This window comes from Fukomys damarensis, unplaced genomic scaffold, assembly GCF_012274545.1.
Source record: "Fukomys damarensis isolate Sample0158 unplaced genomic scaffold, DMR_v1.0_HiC HiC_scaffold_19, whole genome shotgun sequence".
NCBI lineage: Eukaryota > Metazoa > Chordata > Mammalia > Rodentia > Bathyergidae > Fukomys > Fukomys damarensis.
In genome coordinates, this window is record NW_022900931.1 from 10,709,279 (window position 1) to 10,734,952 (window position 25,674).

Here is a 25,674-nt window from a genome sequence, read left to right on the forward strand (position 1 = left end):
GCTAAATCCCTGGCCCTGGCTCCTGATATTTTTAATCATACTTTCCACCCCTAGAATGCTAATCACCCTCCAAGCTCAAGTCTTACTCATCTTTCAAGGCTCGATTAAAATGCCACTGCCATAATCGAGTCTTCCCCAGTCTCTGGATTTACTGAATCATTCCTCATCCCTAGAACACACGGTTTGGCACAGGATCACCTGCTTCCTGTTTCATCCAGTTTAAGCATGTTTCCCCAAATTAACCACTGGATTCTCCAGGGCAGGGGCGGCCTTTGTTTTTTCCTGTATCTCCATTCCCTCGAGCCAGGTCCGGCGCACAACCACAGAAGTGCCCATCAAACACTGGGAGGCTGAGTGAAAAGGCAAAAAACGTGTCTGTACCTGGCATTTCTCCAGAGCACACAGATGACACAACTGGGGCAAGGGAAGACAATGTCACCGTTGTCATCTACAGTGCTTTTGTTTGGCTTTTGCAAAACGTCAGGATGCAGAACCAAAGAACTATGTTAGTCTGCTCTGTAGTTCTGGGCATTATGTCTGAGATGCTGGTAGCTGGGACTAACATAAACTGGCTCACTACGCTGGCAGATAGTAACTGCAGAAAAGATCCAGTCTGGACAGCCTTGTGCAACCCGAGACTTGGGAGTGTGGGGCCAGCACACAAATGACAGTCAGTGCACAAAACACCACCGTTTCACCCAGCTTTCTTGAGGTGTGATTGACAAGTAAAAGTGACAGAAGGCCAGGGATTTAGCTCAGTGGTTCCGCTGCCTGCCTCATAAGCGCAAGGTCACGAGTTCAATCCCTGGTACAAAAAAAAAAGAAAAAAAGAAAAAGAAATCAAAGGAGTGTGATGTAATTTAATGTACATAATTACTGTGAAATGATTGCCACATCTCACACAGCTACCTGTTTTTCGTTGGTGTAATGATGAGAACATTTCAGATCTTTTTACCCTCTCAGCATATTTCAGGCATACAACACATTACTAACTATAGTCACCACACTGTGTAGTAGGTCTCTAGCCCTCATTCATCTTATAACAGAAAGGCTATACTCTTTATTTATTTATTTTTTGGTATCAGAGATCGAACTCAGGTCCTTGTGCTTGCAAGGCAGGCGGTGGCACCACTGAACTAAATCCCTGGCCCAAGGCTGTACTCTGACCAATATTTCCCCACTTATCTCCATGCTCTAGCCAGGGGAAACCACTATCCACCTGCTGCTCTGCCTTTGATATTTCATGTGTAAGTGAAACGTCGCAGTTGTTTCTTTCTGTATGTGGCTTACTTGGAGCAAGGTCCTCCAGGTTTGACTGTGTTGTCAAAAATGGCAGCATTTGCAGGAAGGGTGGTATGTGCTGGGGATCGGTGCCTTGCACATGCTAAGCACATGGGTTACCACTAAACTACACCCTAGGACCTTTATTTTTTTAAGGCTAAATAATTTCCTCTCTGTGGTAGGTGCACCTTTTAAAAACCATTTTCTGTGAATCTTAGTCATTGTACATTTAGAGCAGAGAATTCTGAATAACTGAAGTATTTTTACTGAAATGCCTTTATTTTGTCTCATTTAGCAAATACTACAAGATTCAAAGTAGAATGTTTGAGATGTCCTTTCTCCAGACAAAAGAAAAGATAAAAGGTAATGGAACTGGGCTGGGGATTTAGCTCAGTGGTTCTGCTGCCTGCCTCGCAAGCACAAGGACCCGAGTTCCATCCCCAGTACCCCCCAAAAAAGGTAACGGAACCGATGATGATAATAGCACAGACAGAAAACCTTATAAAAAGATCAAGTTCTATTATACTCCCATTAGGAATGACAGTAATTAATTCCATTAAACCAAAACTCCACATACATTGCACAGAACTATTAGCTAACCTAGATGCCTGTTAGACTGAAAGTGCATAAAGAGTTAAACACATTTTTGCTCACTTACAGGTCTAACTGCACTAGCAAATGTGACACACAGAACTCTTTGCTGCCAGGTACAGTGGTGCATGCTTATATCTCAGCTACTGGGTAAACAGAAGCAGGAGGATTGTGAGTCGGGCAACACAGTGAGACCCTGTCTCAAAAAATAGTAAATAATAATGCAGTTGACCTTTAACCACAGCAAAAAAAATCAAAGAGCTTAGGTATGTTCAGAGACTAAATGTTTACAAAAGCCTTTAATCCTATACCTACCCCACATAAACCTCTATCTATATCTGGTCAAGTACTTAATAAGTGCTATTTTCTTTTTATTTTCCCCAGCTTTAATTTAGTTTATTGGTACATTTTAGGGATACAGTACAGTTACATTCATTGTTGGGATCTTGTACCTCTACATGACAAGTCTTGGTTCTCATTTTTTCCCCTTACCTCTGCCCTCGCTATTTTCTGTAATTAATAAAAGTTCTACGTTAGCATAAAAGAGTTAAGCTCATTTGACGATCTCCTCTGGCTAAAATAATTTAATGCTTAAAACTGTCGACATACAGCACATTCTTTATTGGTTGTTTCATTCCGTAAAGTATGGAGTAAGACTACATGAAGAGGCCAAGCAAGAGCTACATAAAATGAGCCTCTCAGAATAAGCCTCATCACGCCGGGTGTGGTGGTGCACGCCTGTAATTCCAGCACTCGGGAGGCTGAGGCAGGAGGATCGCTGTGAGTTCGAGACCAGCCTGGGCTACATAGTGAGTTCCAGGTCAGTCTCAACTGCATAGTGAGACCCTGTCTCAAAAAACCAAAAAGAATAAGCCTCATCTGACAGGGCGGCCCTGACTCCCAGTCCAGCTCCTGAGTGAACTCCAGAAGGTCTGGACTTGTGTGGGCGTGGGCCTTGGACCCAGGTGAGGACTAGCACTTGGATACTCATTCACCAGCTCGGTTACTTCCATTTGTTAATAAAGAGCTGAAGTCTGTTATTCATCCATGGGTTTTATGTGCTGTAGATCTATCCTGCGCCTGCCTCACCACAAGCGAGGAGAATGAGTACTATACAATTAAAATTTGTGGACCCTTCTTTTTCTGGTGCAAGCACCTTACCACTGACACTCCCAGCAACCCCCACCCCTTTTACTTTTACTCAGGCTGTAAGAGTGAAGATAGAGAAGAAATGACAGAACAATATTTCTCATACATAGGTTCATCTTTTTTTAAAAAAAAAACAGGGTCTTGCTGTGTAGTTCAGGCTGGCCTTGGACTCATGGTTATCCTTCTGCCTAAGCCTCCTAGTACTGGTATTACAAGTGTGCACCCACCACACCCTGCTATAAGTTCACCTTTATTGCTACGAAATTAATCCATTTTTTCTCTTTTTTGTTAGTACAAAATGAAAATTTAAATCCAGCAGTTTTAATTTTTCCTATATTTGTTTTGTATAATGAATGTAAATAAATCTGGCCCTCTTAGAAATAAACAAGGGCAAGTAAAAATAAAATAATAGTGAATAAGTAAAAATCAAGAAACAGAACTAGTTTTCTGAACAAATCCAAAAAAGTTCACAAGTAAATATTAGCAACTGGTTATTTTGTTTTCTAATTCATAATGATAGTTCCTTTTCAGTAAGATGCTGACAGAGATTTCAAATGCACTAATTCTCACAATAAGGCAAGAGTTATTTTTTTGTTGTTGTTGTTGTTTAGGAGCCTATAAAACAATCACCATGACTCAGATTAAATGGTGGATCCAAAGTCACCCAGAGGTGAGCTGCAGAGACGCGAACAGGCTGCTGCTGCTCCAAGCCAACAGAGGCCAGAGACAGGGAACTCACTCTCCCACTCTGACCTAGCCTTTGCCCTCCTGCCTCTCTTTTCTCATTATCTAAAGTTTATGTTAAACCGGGCATGGTGGCGCACACCTGTAATCCCAGCACTGGGAGGCTGAGGCAGGAGGATCGCTGTGAGTTCAAGACCAGCCTGTGCTACACAGTGAGTTCCAGGGTGGTCTCAACTACATAGTGAGACCCTGCCCCCAAAAAACCAATAAATAAATAAATAAGGTTTATGTTAAATCTATTTATTGCCAAAGCCTGAAGATGATTCATAGTTTGGATTCTCTAAAGCCTCACTTCCCTCCTCCCCCGGCTTTGATCTGAAATTTCTCAGAGCAAACACTGGTGCTGGGGCCACAGAGGCAGCCCCCTCCCACTCTGCCTTTGGCAGTTCCACTCCAGCACCCGGATTCCTACTGCTGCCCTCAACCTGGCGTCCTACACATCTGCAACTGTTGCAAGTTCAAAATAGTTTATTCTTTGTAAATATTTCTCTACAATTCTTTTAATGTTTAACTACATAAACTTTCCTGAAATATTCTCAATAGAATTAGATTCTCTTCATTTTAATAGAAAGTCAGGAGCTGGGGATGTAGCTCAGCGGTTCTGCCGCCTGCCTCTCAAGCATAAGTTCAATCCCCAGAACCAGAAAAAAAAAGGAAGAAAGAAAGAAAAAATAAGTCATTTTTTTTTAACCAAATAGAAGTCACAGCATTTTTCCCTTACAAAAGCCTGTTCTAGATTACAGAGTCATTCTTCCGAAACAAATGTTTATGTCTCACCCATTCTGTCACTCTATTAAGGTGAGTTCTGAAGTCATAATTTTTAAAGTGGTAGAGAAGATAAATGTGGGTCTTTATACTGCTGGGCCAGGGATTTAGCTCAGTGGTTCTGCCGCCTGCTTTGCAAGCTCAAAGTTCCGAGTTTGATCCCCGGTACAAAAAAATAAATAAATTAAATAAATAAATAAACTGTGCTTACTCAATAACCAACTTCAAATTCTGAGCAAAAAGAGGGAGTGTTATTGCCATAACCTACCCAATAAAGGACGATGGAAAACCTTATTCTTTGCTAAAACGAGGCTGCAAAACGAGGAATAATTAAACCCTTCAGTCCAAGAGGGGACAGAGTGGAGGGATTGAAACAATGCTATGATGTGAAACAATGCTATGGTGTGACTAATGCCTTAAAAAAACCCTTACATTAACTTTTTTGTTTTTGAGACAAGATCTCAACTATGTAGTTCAGGCAGGTCTTGAACTCATTACATAGCCCAGACTGGCCTCAAACTTGCAGGAATTCTTCTGTCTCAGCCTCCTGAGTTCTGGGATTACAGGTGTGTATCACCATGTCCAGTATTACATTTACATTTTTAAATATAAATGTTATTTCTATTTTTCTCCATTAGCATGGATTCAAGAAATTGTATCTATGAATAGAGCTAGATTTTTAATTAGCTATTTATCAAATTTCAGCATTGAAGCATCACACAAAATTAGCATTTTTTAACTGCAGTATTTTTACAAGACTTTAATATGCTTACATCTCCTTAGATGAAAATAATTTCATATTACTTTTCCCATAGCAGTTACATGTTGTTCTATCTGAATAAATGCACTTTACAAATAACTTCTTTCAAAGCAATGAAGTTTTGTCTATACTTTCAGAGTTTACCAGTTTAATCACCTATAATCTAAACTAATAAAACAAATCAGATGAAATATAAATGGTATAAACCTGTAAGTAATAGGTATATCAAATATTTATTGAAAACTTAGGAAGTTCTTGGCTTTGGGGAACAAAAAGATAAATAAGATCTGTGCTCGGTTAAAGAGGTAAGCCCACTGCACTCCAGTATAGCTTCCCCATATCCCAGCCCCATTCCTGCAGTAATCCTTCATTTTGTAGGTTCTCCAGGTAAGTCTGGGTCCACCCAGTTGAGAGAAAAGCTCATTAAGATGCTGCTGTCAGCGGGTATGGTGGTGCATCCCTACAGTCCCTGTGCTACAGTCCCTAGTGCATCTCTAAGACTGAGGCAGGAGGGTAGTGAGCTTGAGCAGCCAGCCTGGACAACCCACCAAGTTGGGGGCCAGCCTGGACTATGTACTACTTAGGCCCCGCCTCAAAAAAGATGCTCTGGGACAGTCTTATCAATTTTGTAGGAAATCCTCTTACTCCCTTGTTCAAACTTATTCATCTCTGAGTAAGGAAATCCTGACAGTATGAATAGAACCTTGGCACAATTCTTTGTTTCCCTACCTAGTGACCTTAAACGCCATCTCACACAGCTGATGCTTTTGTTTCTCAAGGTGGTGGAAAGCTCTCAACGGATGGAAAAATTACTCCAAGAAAGCACTCTACTTATATCATTGTGATCTAGTAATTTATAGTGGCCCCTGTGGGAAACTAGCGTGGCTTCCCATGGCCATTTATTTCTCTCCAAGCAAAACATTTAAGAAACTTTCATTGATACGTCCTCTGTCTCAATTCCTGGCACACCCAGTGAACAGCTTGATCCTGGCAAAAGAGCAGCTTCCCCAAATTTGATGGTACTACTTTCCCACCATTCTTGTCTACTTACATCAATTTTCTATCTACCTCAAGGAACAGATCCACTAACCAAGAGAATTCCCAACTGGTCACAGGCTTCCAGATGGCTGCGGACTTTTAATGCTGCAGAACACTCCTAGGTGTCAGAGAGATCTGGCTGCCCAAAAACTCCCAAGTAAGGCACTGCAGACCTGAGAGCCACTCCTAGGCTAGGAAACATAGGAGTCTGGAGGAGGATGAGGAACTGGTGCCATCAGCAGTCACTGTGGTTTGCAGTGCTGCCTCAGTGCGCTTCCACGGAGGCCTAGGAAATGCTTCTTGTCTGAAAGGAGGGTTTCGGAGACTTCGGACTCAGTGTGCCCTACCTCAGTGTGTCCCTAGGGCTGACCTAGCTGATGAGACTGGATCCCTGTGCCCCTCCCAAGCTACAGTGATCGGTAAGAACAAAGGAATGCTCTTTGGCAAAGGGAGTAAAGGGGCACTGAAGTAATCAAGACACCTGTGCTGGGGACTCAGTTGCTCCCTCTGCGGGGTGTCTGCTTGGCCAGCTGGTCATGTCGGAGCCCCCACAGGGAAAAAGTATCTCAACTACAGCAGGTGGCATAACGACTTTGTCAGCAAGCACATCTTGGTGCAAAACCCCTTAAAAAAACCCTGATTGGGCCAGGGATTTAGCTAAGTGGTACAGCCGCCTACCTTGCAAGTGCAAGGTCCCGAGTTTGATCTCCAGTACCAAAAATAAAAAATTTAAAAATAATTTTAAAAATAATAAAAAAATTTTAAAACCCTGATTCCATGAATAGAATTCCAAAGTAAAGTCTGCTACAATGGCTACAAAAGCTGATGAGGGCCTAAACTCAGAAAATTATTTTAGTGGCACTCTAGTAAGTGTTATATGTAGCACACTTATATTCCCATTAAAAGAATGTGCCTACCAGGCTGGAGGTGTAGCTAGGTGGCCAAGGGTCTGCTTAGCATATGTAAGGCTCTGGGTTTAGCACCCAGCAACACTACACACACAAAAGTGCCCATCAACAGACGGGATGGAATATTATGATTCTCAGTCACAGAATTCTAAAAACTGCACTGTCAAACAAGCAAGCTCCAGTCAAGAACAGGCACAGAGAGATCAGACAGAATCACAGCACAAACGAGAGATGTGGCTACAGATGATGCAAGCTGGAGACACAGAAACCTCACCTAAACCTGCAGAGTTTAAAAGTAGAAGCAGGCCGGAGATTTAGCTCAGTGGTGCGGCTGCCTGCCTCACAAGAGCAAGGTCCTGAGTTTGATCCCCCATACCAAAACAAACAAACAAATAAAAGTAATAGCACACCAACAACTGGTTAAGCCTTTACTCTTAACACAGGAATGTTTATACTTCTAACAATCAAGTGCTGGTAACATCAAGTTCCCTGTACCTTCCTTCTAAAAAAAACACTGACAGTATAAAGTGATAACAACTTCAATATTTTGATTTTTTTAGATCAAATTGTTAAAAGCATTCTTGCCTCTCCCTGTGGCTAAATGTGCCTGACGGCAGCTTTATGTTAAGATTCCATGCCCTAGTAAACTGCATTGACCCCTCTGGGAGCCAGTGTGAGTCAAAGGACTTCAGTAACACCCACAAAAACGGGAAGGGAAGGATGGACAGTCTGGTTTGGAATTCAGTGAGCTGGAACTCCCTTGGGGCAGATATAAAATATTTTGTCCTTTCTAAAATCATGCAGTCATTTACCATTCATAAGTTGAGACTTCTTTTTCTAGTGTAAAAACAAAAATACAAGTTTTAAAATAGCCCCATAATAATTAGAAGAAACACTGTGCACAGCTCTCCCTATTTATTATTCACTAATACCCAGAAAGGTGACCTATCTCTGGAGTCCACATAAATGTCTGGTAAGAGCCTGACACTGTAATGCTTGTCTGACCCTCGCCACATAGGCAGGAACTAATGGCAGCAGCTGAGATCATTTGGTGTTCTGACATCACAGGTGAACAGAAAAATCCTCAGGTAGAAAAACTGGCTCTGAGCTCTCCATGCGCAGGCACGACAGCCTGTGTGGCTTTATTAGCTAATAAACACTGGGGCATGGATACCTCGGCTGAATAAAAAATACACTGACCAATGAGGAAGAATGAGATTATTCAAGTGAAACAGAACTGTTACATCCATCAAAAGCTCTAAATCATGTTACACATCACAGCTGCCATGGCCTGAGGTACTTTGAGCTCACCAGGCAATACTGCTAATGTGGCTCAGTGAGACTCCAAGTCCTCGTCACCATACACAGTCTTACCTGCAAGCAGGTGGACAGAACTGAAGCTCTTCTCCAGTTTGCCCAGAAGTACAGTGAGAAAGCAGTCTGATGACAGAGAGGCAACATCCTGGGAGTTCTGGTCGTAAACTACCACCTTCTGGCTGCAATCAATGTCAACCTGAAAGGCAATGTGACACTTGTTGTAGAAAGGCAGGCGAGAAAAATTATCTTAAAAACAACTGGTTGAGCAAAATCATGTTTATGGTGCTGACATGGACCATTTCTTCTTGTTTTCAATTAGTTATTTGAATAAAAATGAGATGATTAATTTACTGGATAAAGTTAGCATACACACTTGTATAAATCAACTTTTTTTGGGGGGGTGGTACTGGGGATTGAACTGAGGACCTTGTGCTTACAAGGCAGGTGGTGGAATCACTGAGCTAAATCCCTAGCCCTAAATCAACTCTTGAAAGTCAAGTGATGCCATTTCTAGGTAGAAGTGCTCAAAATGCATTAGTTTTAAATACTTGACAATTATAAAAGGGTAAAGTTCATAAATTAAATATGTAATATGTAAAATAAACAAAACTTGACCTAAAGAAACATTTTAAATATGGTTCTTAGATAACAATCAATCAGCTGCTTATTAAAGTTAAAAGATGAGCTTGTCTGTCTTCATGAGGAATAGATATAGCCTTCTCTAACAGAGACATTTCGGCACCCTAGGAATAATTTCCTTAAAGGTAAAATCCTTATGTCTTGACCAGTATTATGGCACATACATGTGACCAGATATGAAAAGTACATCTAATAATTAGTTCCTACTCACTTTCCAAAGTGGATGTGTAGAAAATATAGGATAATGTTTAAATTGAGAAAACAATTTCATCAAGCCATTAATCGGGAAACAGCTTGTGCCCAAAACAGAACATGTTAATCTTTCAGTATAATATACAATATGCATAAATGTAACAACTGGTAAATTATTTTGAGGTACTACAAGATACTAAAATCTGAAAAGCAACCAGAACTTCTCAAATTACTTTCTCCACTTAAAAATGAGATTTCACTTCAAATTGTTCCCAAGTTTATCCATTTGTCTTAAAAAGGCAAAAACAAACAAACAAACAAACAAACAAAAAAAAAAACGGGAAAGCATTTACCTTCTGTTTTGCTGAATGCTGGATAAGTTCTGTAATTAACACTTTGTCCTGTTGCAACCTCCGCTTCATGAGCTTGGAGCAGTTGATGTTGATGGCTTCTAAAATGTGGGATGTATTGTATTCCACAAATGGCCGGCTATCAATTAGCAGCACTTTTTCCGTTCCGCTTTCCAGCAGAGCCACCAGCCTCTCAGTAACAATTTGAGTTCCAATCATCTCATGGGCCATGACAACAGTAAGTCCTCTTCTCCACCTCCTCCTTTAATTTGCCACGATGATGTAATGGTGGGGTGCTCAAAGGCTCAGCCACCCCATTGTACTAAAAATGTATGAGGTCAGGCTGGTGGTGACTGGCAAAAGGAGAGTTAAACCCATTTTCAGCAAGAGCCCTCCAACTGAATGTCTCTTTCTCTTCCCCGTTGATGTGCTCTTGCAAAGGACCCCTTCCACAAAGCAGCCCCTCACATCGGATTCACAGAGAGATGACTGGAATAACCATTTCACAACAAAAGATGCTTTGGGGCCGCCAGTGCATTACATCATTCTTTACCTTTGCTCCCTCGCTCCAGCAGCTTCACACTGGACTGCCAGCCTACATGGAGAGAGGAAGACCGACAGAAAACAAAACGTGGGTCAGAAAAAGAAGAAAGAGCATCAGATTAGAGTGTATGATTCATAATATTTACTCCATTAATCTAATTCCACACTTGAAGTGCTGTTTCATTTGAACAAACAAAAGGAACAAATAGGTATGGCTTCAGAAAAAATACGCTAGTGGTGATTCGGTTATACCTCAAAAGGCAAAAATTTCAAGAAAATAAAACATAACCTATTCATGAATTATAATCACCTGGGGCCAAAATACATGACTTGTATGAAATTAGAAGGGTATACAAAGCAGTTTGAACAATTATTCCACATGGTTTTCTTTCATTTTATTCATTTACCTTTTGAAAACAGTATGCAGAGCAGCAGCCAAGGGCCATTTTAACAATCTTATATGATCAGGACAAACAAAACAAAACAAAAAAACCCTACGGTTGCTTGAGAGTTGCTGCGGTAAGTGGCAATGTGTGAGTGTGTGTGCGCATACACAGACACCAGCGTGATACCAGCGTGCAAACAAGAGAGAAGAGGCAGGAAAATGGGTGGTATAAATTTCAGCCACCTTTTGAAGAGGAGGGACCGAAATGGCTGACATGCTCTTCAGAGCAACTGCTGGGGCTTGCGATGTATACCCAGACCCACAGGAGGTGGCCTTGTCTGCGACTTTGGCCTGTTCCCTTCCCATGACCATTCTGCTCACCCTAAATTCCCAATCTGTCGTAGGCTTACCCTTCACTTTCTCAAGAGAATCACTGACTCCCAGCCTTAGAAAATGTTACCCGTTAACCTGAAACTCCAAATGAGCCACCCCTCTTAGAGCTAGATCCAACATCTCCCTGTTCCTCCTAAACTTCTATAATCAACCATTTCCTCATTAACCCCAATGGGAGTTTGGTGCCCACAATGTGGACATGAACATGACCCTGACCTTCAGTTTTCTCAGACTCCTCCCCCAACACATCTCTCCTATACAAAATCCTCTACTGTATTACATAAAACTAGATGACTACTATTCGCATTCAACTTTCAAAGGATAAACCATTTGATGGCAAAGGCTTTGTATTTCTTACATCCATTGTGCTTTGCATGTAAGATGATCCAATACTCTACAACAGTAAGTAGTCTTTCTTGTCCCCAAAACAATTTAAGATTCTAAATAAATATTTTATTAACTGATTTCAGATCAGGATGATAAAATCTTCAAACATCTTTGTGTCACTTTTTCTAATTTTAAACTTACAAATTCAAAATGGGAACATGGAGAAGAGGACTCAGGATATAAAAGAAGCCATCCTGACATTTGCAGGGTATGTAAGTTTGGGCAAATCACATAACTCCTGTAAACCTATAAAACACAGACACAAATGGCCTTGCCTCTTCACAAACCTTTGTTTTGAGGACAAAATTATGAAATTTATCTAAAATTCATAACTGGAAAAAACCAAACAGCACAGAGAGAAGGGAGGGAAAATGCTCTGAAGATGCATTGGTGAACGAAGCTGGCTACACTGGAATCTAAAAGGCATCACGGGCAGACAAAAGCAGAAGTAATTCCACCCTCTGTAGTCAAGGGGCAACTTTCCTCACAAAACCTCACAGAGTTAGAAGGCACCTGAGGAATCTTCTCATCTACCCATTTTATAAAACAGCTGCACTTAATATACTATATGTCCATTTCTTGTCTTCCAAGAAATAAGCTTCACTATACTTATTTTTAGTACAGCTTTACACTAATAAGTAACTAACGTCATATCTTCAACAAGAAACACAGCAGAGAATGTATAATGGTCAAAGCACTGACCAGGACTGCAGCACAGTTCATGGCAACGTGAGGTCCTGCATTCAGATGTCTGACTCCCAAACCAGGGCTTCTACTACTGGGTTACCCAGTTTTCCCTAAGTACTTTTCCCATAATACAACTGGACTGGGAAAGAATAACATGACTTATCCATGAGGTGCCCGGGTGGCACAGAAAGTGGAAATCAGAGAACGAGAGCGAGTTGGTCCCAACAATGACACTCAGTCTCAGAGTCTGATTGGCTCCTCTCAGTGGTACAATCGGGATGGGACAAAGCAATGATCTGGGTTAGCAGATCAAGAGACAAAAGGAATGGGATGACTGCAAACATGCAAAAGCTGAATTTAAAAAAACTGATTTTGGAAATTCTCATCCTTGCTTCATTCGGCAGACAGTTCTACAGAGGGGAAAACTGTCATCCTTATCAGACGGAGAACCAGAGCCAGCAGCTACAGACACCAGAAGACCCTTTCCATGACCAAGGAAGGGTCTGTCAAAGTGACTCTAGTATGAGGATGTGACTGAACCAGAGTGGGGAAGTCAAATGAGGATTAAGTTATGCTCTCCGTCTGTGCTGGGCCAGCTGGAGCCTGCATGCACACTGTTGCACGCCCAAGGCCTGATTTGCTGTAGCCCCAATCTGAAAGTGTGACAGGCAAAGCTGACACAAGGGGCTGTGGAGGCTGAGGAAACAATGGCCTTAACCTCGTTCATTTACAGCTGGAGAATCTGGGTTAAATTCCTATCCTTAGCTACAACTTTAATTTAAAAAATGTTTCCGCATTCACTGTTCATTTTGAAGAATGTCAATAACCTCAGATCAGGGATGTGTCTGTGACAGTTTTGCTTTCAAAATCTTTCCTATCAGGTAGGATTTAAAAGAAGACCAGAACATTTATGGTGTTTGCAAAACCACCAAAGTAACCTTACCCTAAGTTTCTATAAGCATTAGTCAAAAGGAACAAAAATTCTTAGGTAGAATTACAAGTACCCAAGTGCTCAAAGTCCAAGGCAGAGCTAGACACAGTGGTGCACAACTGTGATGCCTGTTACTCAGGGTCCTGAGGCCAGAGAAGCACAAGTCTGAGGCAGCCTAGCAAGACCCTGTCTCAAAATAATATATATATATATATATAAAATTAAAGGGGTAAGGACAGCTCAATGTTAAGAGTGCTTGCCTGGCATGCATGAAGCCCTGGGATCAATCCCCAGCAGTGCGGGGAAAAAATCCAGGCAGATCAGTTTTGCTACTACTTAGCCAATTGTTAAAGCTTTAATTAACTTCTTGCCATTTTAATAAATAATGTTCATATAGTTAATATTCCTATTATATACATGTTTTATACTGTATGTAGTTTTCATGCTCATTATACTTAGATGAAAGTGTTAGAAACTGCTATCTTAAAACTCCAACAGCTGAGTGTGGTAGCACAGGCCTGTAATACCAGTACTCAAGGAGACTGAGGCAGGAAGAGGGTCACCACCAATTTGAGGCCAGCCTAGGCTACATAGTGAGTTCAAGGCCAGGCTAAACATAAGTGAGATCCTCTCCCTCAAAAAAAAAAAAAAAAAAAAAAACTGGGAGCGGTGGTGCACGCCTGTAATCCCAGCACTCAGGAAGCTGAGGCAGGAGGATTGCTGTGAGTTTGAGACCAGTCTGGACTACATAGTGAGTTCCAGGTCAGTCTCCACTACATAGTGAGACCCTGTCTCAAAAAACCAAAAAAAAAAACCACCCAAAATAAAAACAACGAAACACTCCAACAAATGAAAAAATATACTGAAAATCCTCCTCTTACCATTGTCCTTTATCTGCCCAAATTCCAACCCTGCCCTCTAATTGGTAACAGTTTCTTTTGATCTCTTCCAAAGATTTTTTAAATGAATATAAACTAAAACACAAAGATAAAGTCCTTCCCGTCCCCTTATTCAAATGGTTACACTGTACATACAGTTTTTGTATCCTACCCTTTCATTTATAATACTTCAAATTTGATTTTCTTCAACATTTACTAAGAAAGTCAACCAATCCTTATATTTGTGGGTCTTTTGCCTTTTTGGAAATCTGAATAAAACATGTAGAAATACATAATCTTAAAAGACAATCCTTCCATCCCTGCAGAAGTCATCTGTTCAATCAGCTGTCTATTGAAGTACCTAAAGGCTGAAAAGTACTAGCATAACAGTAAGCTCAGTCAGGGAAGTATTTTGTCACCCTAACGAGTGTTTGCTAACTGCGCTGATTCCAAAGAAAGCTATAAAATGTGACTGTCTACATTCATAGCACTATGAAAATTATCTCTCAAAGGGCATCCCATAGTCATTAAAGCAGTATTTATCCTTTTGAAAACAGTAAACTTAATTGGTGCTACTAAAGCAATTTCAAAGTATCCCACATTCAGAAATAACAGATTTAAAAGGCTTTATTTACCTAGGGATAAAGACAGGCTGAGGCAACCTTTTAGTATGACAAAATTACTATACAAATCAGAGGTGACATCCATAAAGAAATGCCATTTCTGGTGCATTTTAGCTTTCAGAAACGAATTATGTTTTATATTTTATAACATTTAACATTAACATAGGTTTGTAGGAACTTTCTCCCTTGAATATACAAGTTTTAAAGTTTTTTGGTGTTTTTATGTGATTTACTTTTATGTTTTAAGGTTTCACTCATTTGCCTAAGGACACGGATCTATGACTTTATAATGGAAATTATTGGGATTTTATTTACTGAAATTCACTATCCAACTTTGCAAAAATATATATCAATGAACTACACTACTCAGTCACATTTGAGAATTGTAAGTCTAACGATAACAAGTGAGGCCTGTTTTAATTTAAAATCAATATAAAATTTAACTATAAATGAATGAATAATTTACCAGTAATTAGCTAAAAGTTTTGTTTTGATTTTCCTCAGAACTTGCAGTCTTCACAGTTAATGCCTAACCAGAATTTCTTTAAAAGGTTACTTTTAAGTAAGTCTATTAAGCATCTTCCTCTTCTCTGACGAGGCACTTTTCTCTTCAACTTCCCAAACTGGATTGCAGGTCAGTCCAGTTCCACTAAAGTGGGGGCATTCCACTAAAGGGGGGATACATTCCACTAAAGGGGGGGCAGTGCCCTTTTCCCCTTCCATCCATGTTTTCTTCTTCCAAGAACAACAGCTCATCTGCTACTCCTGTCTTAAAACTCTAACTCCCAAGGTCTCCAGCTGGTAGGAAAGGGATGAGTCTCCGTGAACATTCCCAGTGATGTTCTGACAGTAGAGTCGGGGCACCTTTTCAGAAAGGTCTGCTTTCTTTCACAAAGGGAAAGGCGGGGACAGGATCCCATGGTTATGTGGTGCTTCAAAACCCTGCTCTGTGGGGAGAGGGATTTAGCTTTATTTGCGGGGGTGCTAGAGCTCAAGTTCAAATTCTCAGAGTTTATAGAAAGGATATAATCAGGTGAGTTTACTTTTATTAAACTACAAGCCAGACTTAATTCTTTTCCTTCTAATTAAATTGAAAAAATAACGAACAAAATATACCAACCAGCCTTTCACCAGTACCCTAAACACAGATTTTCAATAATAGAAAAATAAAGAACAAATCGAAAAGGAAGAAAGGAGGCTGGCTATCCTGTCTGGAAGCATGCAAGAATGTCTTAGGGTTTGGCCATCGGAATTCTATGGTGATAAAAGCAACTTTACCTCAGGGAGGGAAAAAAATAGTAAAAACTCAGGCCTGATATTTGGCAAATACATTCAATTAAAGCAAAACAAACAAAACCACCTTAACCAAAACCATGACAGCTGTGAACATAATACTATTTGTCTGTTAATGTCTTGACCATATTTCCTTACCCAAAACTGGAGGGCACATATTCTGACAAGTGACAGCAATAGCAGAATCGACTGCTCGAAGCAAAGTTATCTAGATGGTAGGAGTCACGGAAGCAGCAGGTAGCACAAGAAAACCCAGCTACCTTACACTGACATGCAGCCCTCATCAGAAGCTCAGGCTGCTTACAGGGATCTCAAGGCCCCACAAATGAAGGATGGACTAGCAGCAGCTTCCAAAGAGTAACCACAATGTAAGGAAGGCCTTGGCTGTTAAACACAGGCCAGCCCAAGCGAGCCAGAGCTCGGAGAAGCTGCTACCAGGTCTCTACCAGCCGAGAGCACGACGCTCATGGTATTGGCCTACAGGGAGCCCAAGTCTTTCTTTTTAGTATGCTCCGTGTCCCATCCTCACCCACTTGGCCAGCTCCCCTCCCTGATCCAGGCAAGCTTTCTTCCTCTTTCCCTCCACCACTCATGTCTTACACAGACTCCTCCTGCACCCAACCCCGTTCTCACGTACCCTCCTGGCACCCTTCCTCACACCGAAGACCCTCAGGACCAGGAGAGAGTGCCAGGGGTGGAGATGGTCTTGAGGGAGTGAGAGTAGAAGGATCCCTGGATGGATCACTAAGCAAAAGGAAATGTGTGCCCAGGGTCAGCTTATTCTGAGAAGTGAGGAGAAAATATCTGAGAAGGATCAAAGGTAGGCTGGAGACAGGAGGAGATTTAGAACAAGTAGTCAGCTGGGGACTGATTTGCGCTTCCTGGTTTTCAAGAGCATCTGCAGGCCTAATGTAACTCAGTCAGTCAGTGATAAGCAGTTACTGGGCACCTAGAGTGTGTCAGGTACTGCTATGAAAATGCAGCAATGGGTGGCAATTAATTATTTAATTTATAATTATAAATTCACTGCCAAGTTATAAATTAATTAAACAGAAAAATGTTCTTGCCTTCCTAGAGCTTCTAATGTAATGATGGAATCTTATATTAGCTTTCCATCACTATAATACAAGAGGCAATTGACTTATAAAGAGAAAGGATTATTTTGGCCTACAGTTTTGGAGGTTCTATCACAGGAAGGGGTCCATTGCTTTGGGTCCTTCACAGACAGGAATGTGTGACACAGCAAACTGAGTCAGTAGCAAAGGAGAGAGGCAGAGGCTGGGGTCCGAGGGCACACTCACAATGACCTAAGGGCTTCCTCCTGCGATTCCATCACCCCTGTCACCGCTCTGGGGACCAAGCCTGAACTCTGGAAGGCATTCAAAATTTAAAATACAGCAGGTGCATACAACAGACTAAAATACTTAGTGTGATAGCAACAGACGCTACGAGAAAAAACAAGGCTGGGGGAAATAAAGAAAGCACATGGGATGGGCGCTAACATGGAAGCAGAGACCGAGAGGTGACAGAGCAAGCTACCTGGATACCGGACACCGCAGCTACGTCGAAGGCTAGATTGAGACCATGAATGTGCCGGTCAAGAGAAGGCAAAGGTCGGGCAGACACCAATAAAGGATGTGGCGGACGGTCAGTCTTCAGAGCTGTGGTGATAGCTATGGGAAGGATGCATTTCCAGGCAACTGAACTTTTAACCTGGCTGTGAAATACACATTGCAGACAAGAGTCTTGTAGTTTTACCCCTTAACACTAAGGACAAAGAGAAAAACCATGGTTCCTTTATTAGTGCATGTCTTGGCCAAGAAATGAATAGAAACAATGTAACAGGAAAGAGTACTATTAAGGTTAATTCAGTACAATTCTCCAAGTTCCCAAATGTTTATATGTAATAAGATTCTTGATTATGATAGTAAAATATCAAGTATGTTAAACAAGATGTTTATTTTTTAAGATGTTTTTTAAAAAAAAAAAAAACCTATGTAACAAGATGTAATTTAAAGAATCTTTATATTAAAATAAAGAAAAATGGACAGGCATGGTGACGCATGCCTATAATTTCAGCATCTTGGAGGCTGAGGCAGGAGGATCTTGGTTTCCAGCCTGACCTAGGCAACTTAGCCACTGAAAAGGTTAGTGAGGCTCTGTCTCAGAACAAACAAAAGGCAAAAAAATGATGTTGCCTTTGTAAGAAGGACTTAAAGTCCTTAACACAAGGAATTTACTGTATTTAAGAGGTCGGTAATGGTAATGTATATTTGTAATCTTTATCTCTATGTACCAACTTTAACCTACCTCACACATATATGGTGTACTTCCCTGCAAAGAGCTAAATTATTAAAGGTACTTAGACCAGGGAAAGTCTGGATAATTTGGAACACATTCTAATGGGAGAGAGCTTATAATTTAAATTTCTTCAGAGGATCAGCGGGCTCAGGAGAAGTAATCAAGAGAATACAGTCAGACATGATCAACACCAAGACCCCCATCTCTGCTAGAAATATTCCAACATTTTGTCTATTTTAAATCACCTAGAGTAAGCTAAACCAGAACACAGAACTATACTCTCCTGAACAAAATTTCAAAATGGCTTACAAAGATAATTTCAAAATGACTTCCAGGAAACTTTTCAGTTGAAACATACATAAAAATATTGGAAAAGACCTACATCGGTAAGGAACAGACTTGCTGAGTGACTTACAAATTATGATAAATCTTGTAATATAGTATATCATGAAATATTCAAAAGAGATATTGCTTACTAATGTCTTGAAAGTGTGTTTCTTGATAATTAAGGATGGTCAAGACATATGGAGAATAAAATCGAGTCACAAAACAGTTATGCAAAGTAGAACTTTAAACATCTACAATGTACAAAAACACAAACACACAGGATGGAAATTGCATACATAATGAGTATAGCTTAGGCAATTACAAGTAACTATTACATTCTTTTCCATAATCTTGGAAAGCATGAAAATTTCTAGTAAGAAGCATGACATATGTATACACCAGGTACTAGTACAAGGCGTTTTGTTTTGTTTTGTTTGCTGTACTAGAGCTTGAATCTAGAGTCTTGGAACTGAGCTACATTCCCAGCCCTCTCCCAACCTGTGTGAGACAGGCTCTCAGTAAGTCACTAAATTGCCCAGACTAGGCTTAACTTTGGCAACCTTCCTGCTTCAGCTTCCCAGGGTATTAGGCTCACAGCCATGCACCACACCTGGCTCCTGCTGTACTTATCAAGGTTGTTAAGAAAAGTTTGGCACATACTGTGTAAGATGAGCAAACAATATATGGACATTTTTCTTTTCTTTTCTTTTTGGTACCAGGGACCGAACTCTGGTCCTTGTGCTTCAGAGGCAGGTGGCAGCACCAACTGAGCTAAATCCCCAGACCCATATATGGACATTTTCAGTTACCCTCAAGGTGTGGCTGAGTTGCTACCTTACAAAAAACAAAGAATTACTTTAAGGCTCCATCACAGAGTACTTGTCTAGCATGCACAAGGTCATGGGTTCTATCCCCAGCACCACAAAAATAAAATTTTACTGATTTATTTTTCATTTTTGGCTGAGGATTGAACCCAGTGTTGTGCACATGCTAAGCACATACTCTACCACTGAGCGACTTTCCTTAGCCCACCAAAATTAAGTTTAAATCACAGACTTGTGACTACAAACCTAGAATTTAAAAACAGGCCAGTTGAGGTATAACTCAATACAAAGCATTTCTTCAATATCCAAAGGATTTATAGAATATTTTTCTTAATTAATATATCCTTAATATAGTCTTACTATTCTTAAAATGTTCCAGTTGATAAAGTTTCCAGAATACACATCCTTGAAGTGTCACATACGCAGGGCACTGTGACTTCGCTCCTCACAGGAAGAGGCTCCTCTGCAATCTCTGCGGCAGCCTGTCACTGACCCCTGCTCCCAGCAGACAGGCATGAGGTTTGAACACATTCCAGGCGTGGCCTTCAAGCCAAGACCACACCTGCTTCCAAGGCCCTGGGGCTAAAAATAACTCTGGGGCCTCAGAAATGGGACCCCAGCCAGACCCGGGAGTAGGGCAGGCCCTCTGCTCAGCTCTACCGACAGTAAAAGCAGGAGCTACAGACTCTGCCATCACAAGAACCACCATCACACAATCCCTTCCCCCGGCTCCTTGTGCCAATGACTCACAACACAGACCCACTGGGTTTCTTTTCTCCTTGGGACCAAAACTAAACCTAGGAATCATAAACAAGTAGGGATTTATGATATATTCTCTCTTTTTAGCAGAAACAAATTGCTGATGAGGTCTTGGGAGACCTTGTTCCTAATCTCAGCTCCTCCACTAAAAGCTGAAGCGGCATGTGTCACTCACATCCCACACCTGCATTTTCATGACATGTAACATGAGGAACCCCACAATCACCAAGATTTAAACTGGGTGTGGTGGCACACACCTGTAATCCCAGCACTCAGGAGGCTGAGACAGGAGGATTGCTGTGAGTTCAAGACCAGCCTGGGCTACATAGTGAATTCCAGGTCAGTCTCAGCTACATAGTGAGATTCTGTCTCAAAAAAAAAAACATCTACAGATTATCTCACTAAGATCGGAAGACACTGCCATAGGTGTATCTTTGGTCTTGATGAACAGTGCCCTTACGGGCAGAGTACTGGGACTGATCTGATCAATAAGCAGCAATGCAACAGAGTTAAGAGTTTATCTGACCCAGGTAATTCCTTTTACAGAGCAGGACATCTCAGGCTTGATCAGAAAACAACCTGTGTGGTCTCTTCTGGGGTCACCGGGTAAGGAAGAAAGGTGCAGCAGATGGCAGGTGAAGCAGGCAGCCACAGCATCGCCTGTCACTTGCCTTCGGACCCGGGCCACCACTGCCCTATCTTCACATCTCCCCTCTGGAGCCGAGTGTCCGCGGCAGCAACCACCACAGCATCGCAGGACAGTGAGGAAAGCAGAGGCAGCCCAGGACGGGAGTGAGCATGCTCTCTGCCCTCATCCCCAGGTTTTGTCTCACTTTGCCCCTCCCGTGTTTATCTTTTCCCCATACATTTACCCTGTCACATCATTTAACTGCAGTTTCTGTGCCCCTGCTGTTTACCCTTCCCCTTCCCCTTGTACTCCTCTTCATCTCTCCATTATAGCCAAGCCTCTTGCCCTCCTGAGGCACAGGCCTCATCACTCACTCACTTTGGCCCTTGACGTCCTGCTATTGTAATAAGCACAGCTGTTCACACTGTTTTAAGACAGCTACCCAAGGATTTAGGGGTCCTATCAACCTTTACAATCTTTGTTACCATTGAAAAAAGGTTTTATTCTGCAGAAGAGAAATCTTTTCCAGTGTGGTATCTTATACATGGTTGTTTATACTAAGTAAATGCCCTGATAATCTAGATTCGGAAGGACAGACCTCTAAACTTCAGAGATAGACAAAGATTATAAGGATTTTCACTGTAGGTCATTTAGGAAATTAATAATCTAGTGTTCAAATTTGAGAAGCGGAAAGTAACCTCAGTGTGTGTACACCATCGGCTTCACGGAATCTGGGTGGCACCTGTGCCAGCAGTGTGGGTTCTTACCCTGCCCTCCTCCTTCCCCACCTGCCTCTCCTGCAGGAAAACAGAAAGAACTTCAGAAATAAGAGTCAGTGGAGCACGGTGGCACACGCCTGCAAACTCAGCCCTCAGGAAGCTGAGGCAGGAAGATCGCTGCGAGTTTGATTCCTGGACTACACAGTTAGTCTAAGACCAGCCTAAACTACATAGCTAGACTGACCCTGTCTTAAAAAAAAAAAAAAAATCAAGAGCAAAAAAAAATGTTAAATAATTACAAACCACGTATCTCAGCTCCCAGTAACTGTCAGCTAATTTTTAAAAAGGACTTCCCACACAACCTGATAAACAGTAATGGGTTAGGTCTCACAGAAAATGAATGTTATTAAGTTTAAAAATTTTAAAAAAGGGTTTTCCATAAAACATCTGCTCTACAATTAAAGTTTGAAAGGTCGGTATTTGTTGGCTCTTCTGTTTTGTTTCTTCTTAGGTCATTTTGTCATCTTTGCACAGCACTGTACTTTGCCATCTATAAATTCTGGAGTTGAGGAGCAGTCAGGTCCAGACACGCCACACGCAACAGCAAACACCTTCCTACCCAAGTCTCCAACCCCTGCGGGAAACAGCAAGGTCTGCACTGTCTTGGGTCAGGTTCTCAAACAGTGCAGGTTACCACGGGAAGACAGCAGACAGCAGCTCTCTGACTGAGTAACCAACTGAAAATGACATTTCGGACAAATGTAAGAAGATAATGAGCTAGTGGGATGTACTGCAAATCAAAACGAAAAACTTAAGTTTCAGGACAGTTTTGAGGGAAAACAGAAACATAAACTTCCAAAGAGAGGAGAGGAGAGAATTCCAAATGAAGCAGATGCATGAGGGAGGGCAGAGGGACAAGCACTCTGTGCAGACTCCTGGCTAGAGCAGATCCGACCAGCAAGTAACCAAACAAGCTGAGGTAGGAGGACAAGCTGGTAAAGCACCCTGAAGGACTAAAACCATCGAAGCCACTGTAAGCGCTGTGAAAACAACATGAGAACACAGCTGAAGGAGTTTCACTGGGGTAACTGCTTATAATGCACAGGAATGAGGAGAAAATAGGAGAGAGACCAGCTACAACCTAGTCTTAGTTGTCTAAAGATGGGCTCAGCCTAGCACGGTGACTGTTCTGACAGGAAAGGAAAGAGCCAAGGTTGGTGTGGCCCCGTGTGTGGCACTTATTGTATTCTTGTTAAATAACTGACTTCCTGACTGACAGCACCATTGAAAATGACCATCCAGACTGCATCATCACACTATTCCCTGTAATAATATCCAAAACACCTCAATACCTTATCCTTTCCCTGCTTCAGATGAGCTCATATGATGCAAAAAGAACACTGTGCACAGGCTCAAATTTTACAAGTCAAGCCACCGCTGAAAACCCAGAAGAACCAGGCACCCTAAAAAGATGACAGAAGACAAAGCAGAACGTAAAGAGAAGTGGACTCTGGACGTTGGCATCATGGATGATTTTCCTGTTTCATTTCCTGTTCATGAAAATTACAGAAAATGAAAATGTGGAGATCTAAATGTACCTGTAGGTAAGAGACCATTCTCCAAAGTCACAGCCTCTGTACTTTCAAAAATAATAAAAGAGCACAATAGTTCAACTATGATACCCAACAGAAGGCCAAACACATGCTGGGGGAAAAAACCGCCTTACAGCTTAAAATGGTTGAAGTGGTCTAGCTTCTAATCTTCATCAGTTGTTTAGATGCAGATGCATCAAGAAAAGATGTTTAAAGGTTGAAAGGAGGTGACAAGACACAGCTCAGGGTTCCCCAGTATGTGGATGCAAGCTAAAGAAATAGTTCCACCTAGGAATTTCCCATTATTAATTTCTTATATAATCCTTTGGAATTAACTCCTCCTCCTAATCTAATCCTATAAACTTCATTTAATTAAGACAACAGAAACCAGCATTTGGGCTCCAGCCAAACTATCTACATTTTATTAAATAAAAGACATCCCTATCCTTCTCAAGGCTGGGCCACTAGTCATGAAACTTTTTGAAAAGAATGATTACATAACCAGTCAATTTTTTCATACCATACCTTACTAATACACAACAGAAGAAACCCTAAACTAGAAAAGTCATTCAGCTACCTCCCTTGTACAGTGGATCTAACTCAGGCCTCACTCACTTATATGATGGTTTTTTGAGCATCTATATTTTGTACACGGTTTTTTCTCAAGTACTTTTAGAAGACACAACTTTCTCCTACTTCATAGGAGAAATAAAATTTGTATACAGATAAATGCAAGACTTCCTGTAACCTTGCTGCAAGAACACAAAGAAAAGAATTTCCAGAGGCAGTGTCTAGAAGTCAAAAAGGGGGAGATGATAAATTTCACCAATGTATATTTACCCTGGATACTCGCCTCCTCCAACTCCTTAGGGTGCAACACAGACGCTTTGTATTCACAAATAACCTCTGGCCAAGGGAAGTTTAGAGGGAGTAGGGACATGGCCAGCCAGCAAACCTCTAATTTTGGAGGCAACTTCCTTTCAACCGTCCCTAAAGGTTGGCTGCTTCCTGCCAGGAACCACTTAGCACAATTCATGTTCAGGAGGCAGACAAGTTGCTGAGTCTTATTGTGGCCCTGACTTTATAAAGGGGGAAGGAGAAAGGAAGCCAGTTCATCTTCTCAGACCACAGGTACACCCAGTTCCCTTCCTGAAAACAAATACATAGAGAAGAAAGTGGTCCAGGCTTTACAATTGATGGTTACCTAAGAAGGTTGCACTCAAGTTATTTCCACCCAGCAGCATCTCCCTCAAAGCATAAAGGGGGAAAAGTAAGAAATCTATTATTAAAATTAGTTTTACTGGAAAGTCCAGTAAGATAGGCAAATGACATAAATTCTCAGGAGTTCCTCCATTTATACTAATTGTAGGAAGGAAAAGATGGCTGTAGAGACCCATGATCCTCCAGCTTTTTTAGTCCATAAGCCACTTTCGGAGTGACAAAATCATCTGGTCTGTCTTCCTAACAACTGTTTCTCTGACAACATGCAATGCACTACAAACCTAGAGGAAATAATGGTGATGAAAGTTACATGCAATATAGTGAAACATGAGGCTTTGAAGATAGACATAAAAAGGTTAAAAAGTACACATAAAAACTTGTGCAAGAATGTTTATAGCAGGATTGGGGGTTAAGCTCAGTGGTTCTGCCACCTGCCTCACAAGCACAAGGTCTGAAGTTCGATTCCTGGTAGCAAAAACAAAAGCAAAAAAGAATGCTCATAGCATTATAAATGGCTGAAACATCTATCAACTAATGAATGCTTAGAAAGGAATGAAAACTGTTACCTGCTACACAATGGATGAATCTTGAAAACAATATATTAGTGAAAGAAACCAGACCCATCAGGCCACATAAAATGCCCAGAATAGATACATACAGAGAGAAAGCAAAATATTAGTTGCCAGGGGCTGAGGGAGCAAGGAATAGAATGTAACTATGTAATGTGTATTTTTACAGGTAAAGAAAATGTTCTAGAAAGCCAGGCATGGCAATGCCTGAACTCTGGGAGGATGAGGCAGGAGGATATTAAGTTTGAGCCAAGCCTGGCAACTTAGCAAGACTTCACCTCAAAATAAAAAGATAAAAAAATTTATGGTCAGGGATGTAGTTCAGTACAAAGGCCCTGGGGGAAAGGAGAGAGGGGAGAGGGAAGGAGAGGAGGAGGAGGAGGAAAGGAGGGATGGAGGGGAGGGAAGGGAAGAATAGAGAAAAAGAAAAAATCTAGAATTAGTATGGATAGTCACATAGTTTGGAATATACTAAAACCACTTTATTATATACCTTAAAAGGATGAATTTCATGGTTGTGAACTGTCTCTGTGTCTACTGTTGCCTAGGCTAACCTCAAATACTTTTTTTTTTTTTGGTACTTCATTTTTTTTCTGTTTTGTTTTTGTTTTATTTGAGACAGGGTCTCTCACTATGTAGCTGAGACTGACCTGGAACTCACTATGTAGCCCAGGTTGGTCTCGAACTCACAGCTATCCTCCTGCCTCAGCCTCCCGAGTGCTGGGATTACAAGGCATGTGCCACCACGCCCGGCTCTAACTTCAAATTCCTAAACTCAAGCAATTGTCCTATCTCACCCTCCCAAGTAGATGGGAGTACAGTATACCTCAAATTTTTAAAAGAGTAAATGTTATGGCATGATGTACATTTCTATAAGGTA

The 25,674-nt window shown here is 41.3% G+C and overlaps 1 protein-coding gene across 4 annotated transcripts in view; it reads right to left on the reverse strand.

The window, feature by feature from the left end:
* Dusp16 (dual specificity phosphatase 16) overlaps positions 1 to 25,674 on the reverse strand; it is a 173,567-nt gene that overhangs the window by 27,558 nt on the left and 120,335 nt on the right. For all 4 annotated transcript variants that reach the window (XM_010638392.3, XM_010638393.3, XM_010638394.3 and 1 more), the window contains 2 exons: positions 9,738 to 10,329; positions 8,611 to 8,749 (listed from right to left, as the gene is read on the reverse strand). In XM_010638392.3, the coding sequence (XP_010636694.1) occupies positions 8,611 to 8,749; positions 9,738 to 9,965 (367 nt within the window). In that variant the 5' untranslated portion in view covers positions 9,966 to 10,329. The remainder of the gene's footprint in view (positions 1 to 8,610; positions 8,750 to 9,737; positions 10,330 to 25,674) is intronic.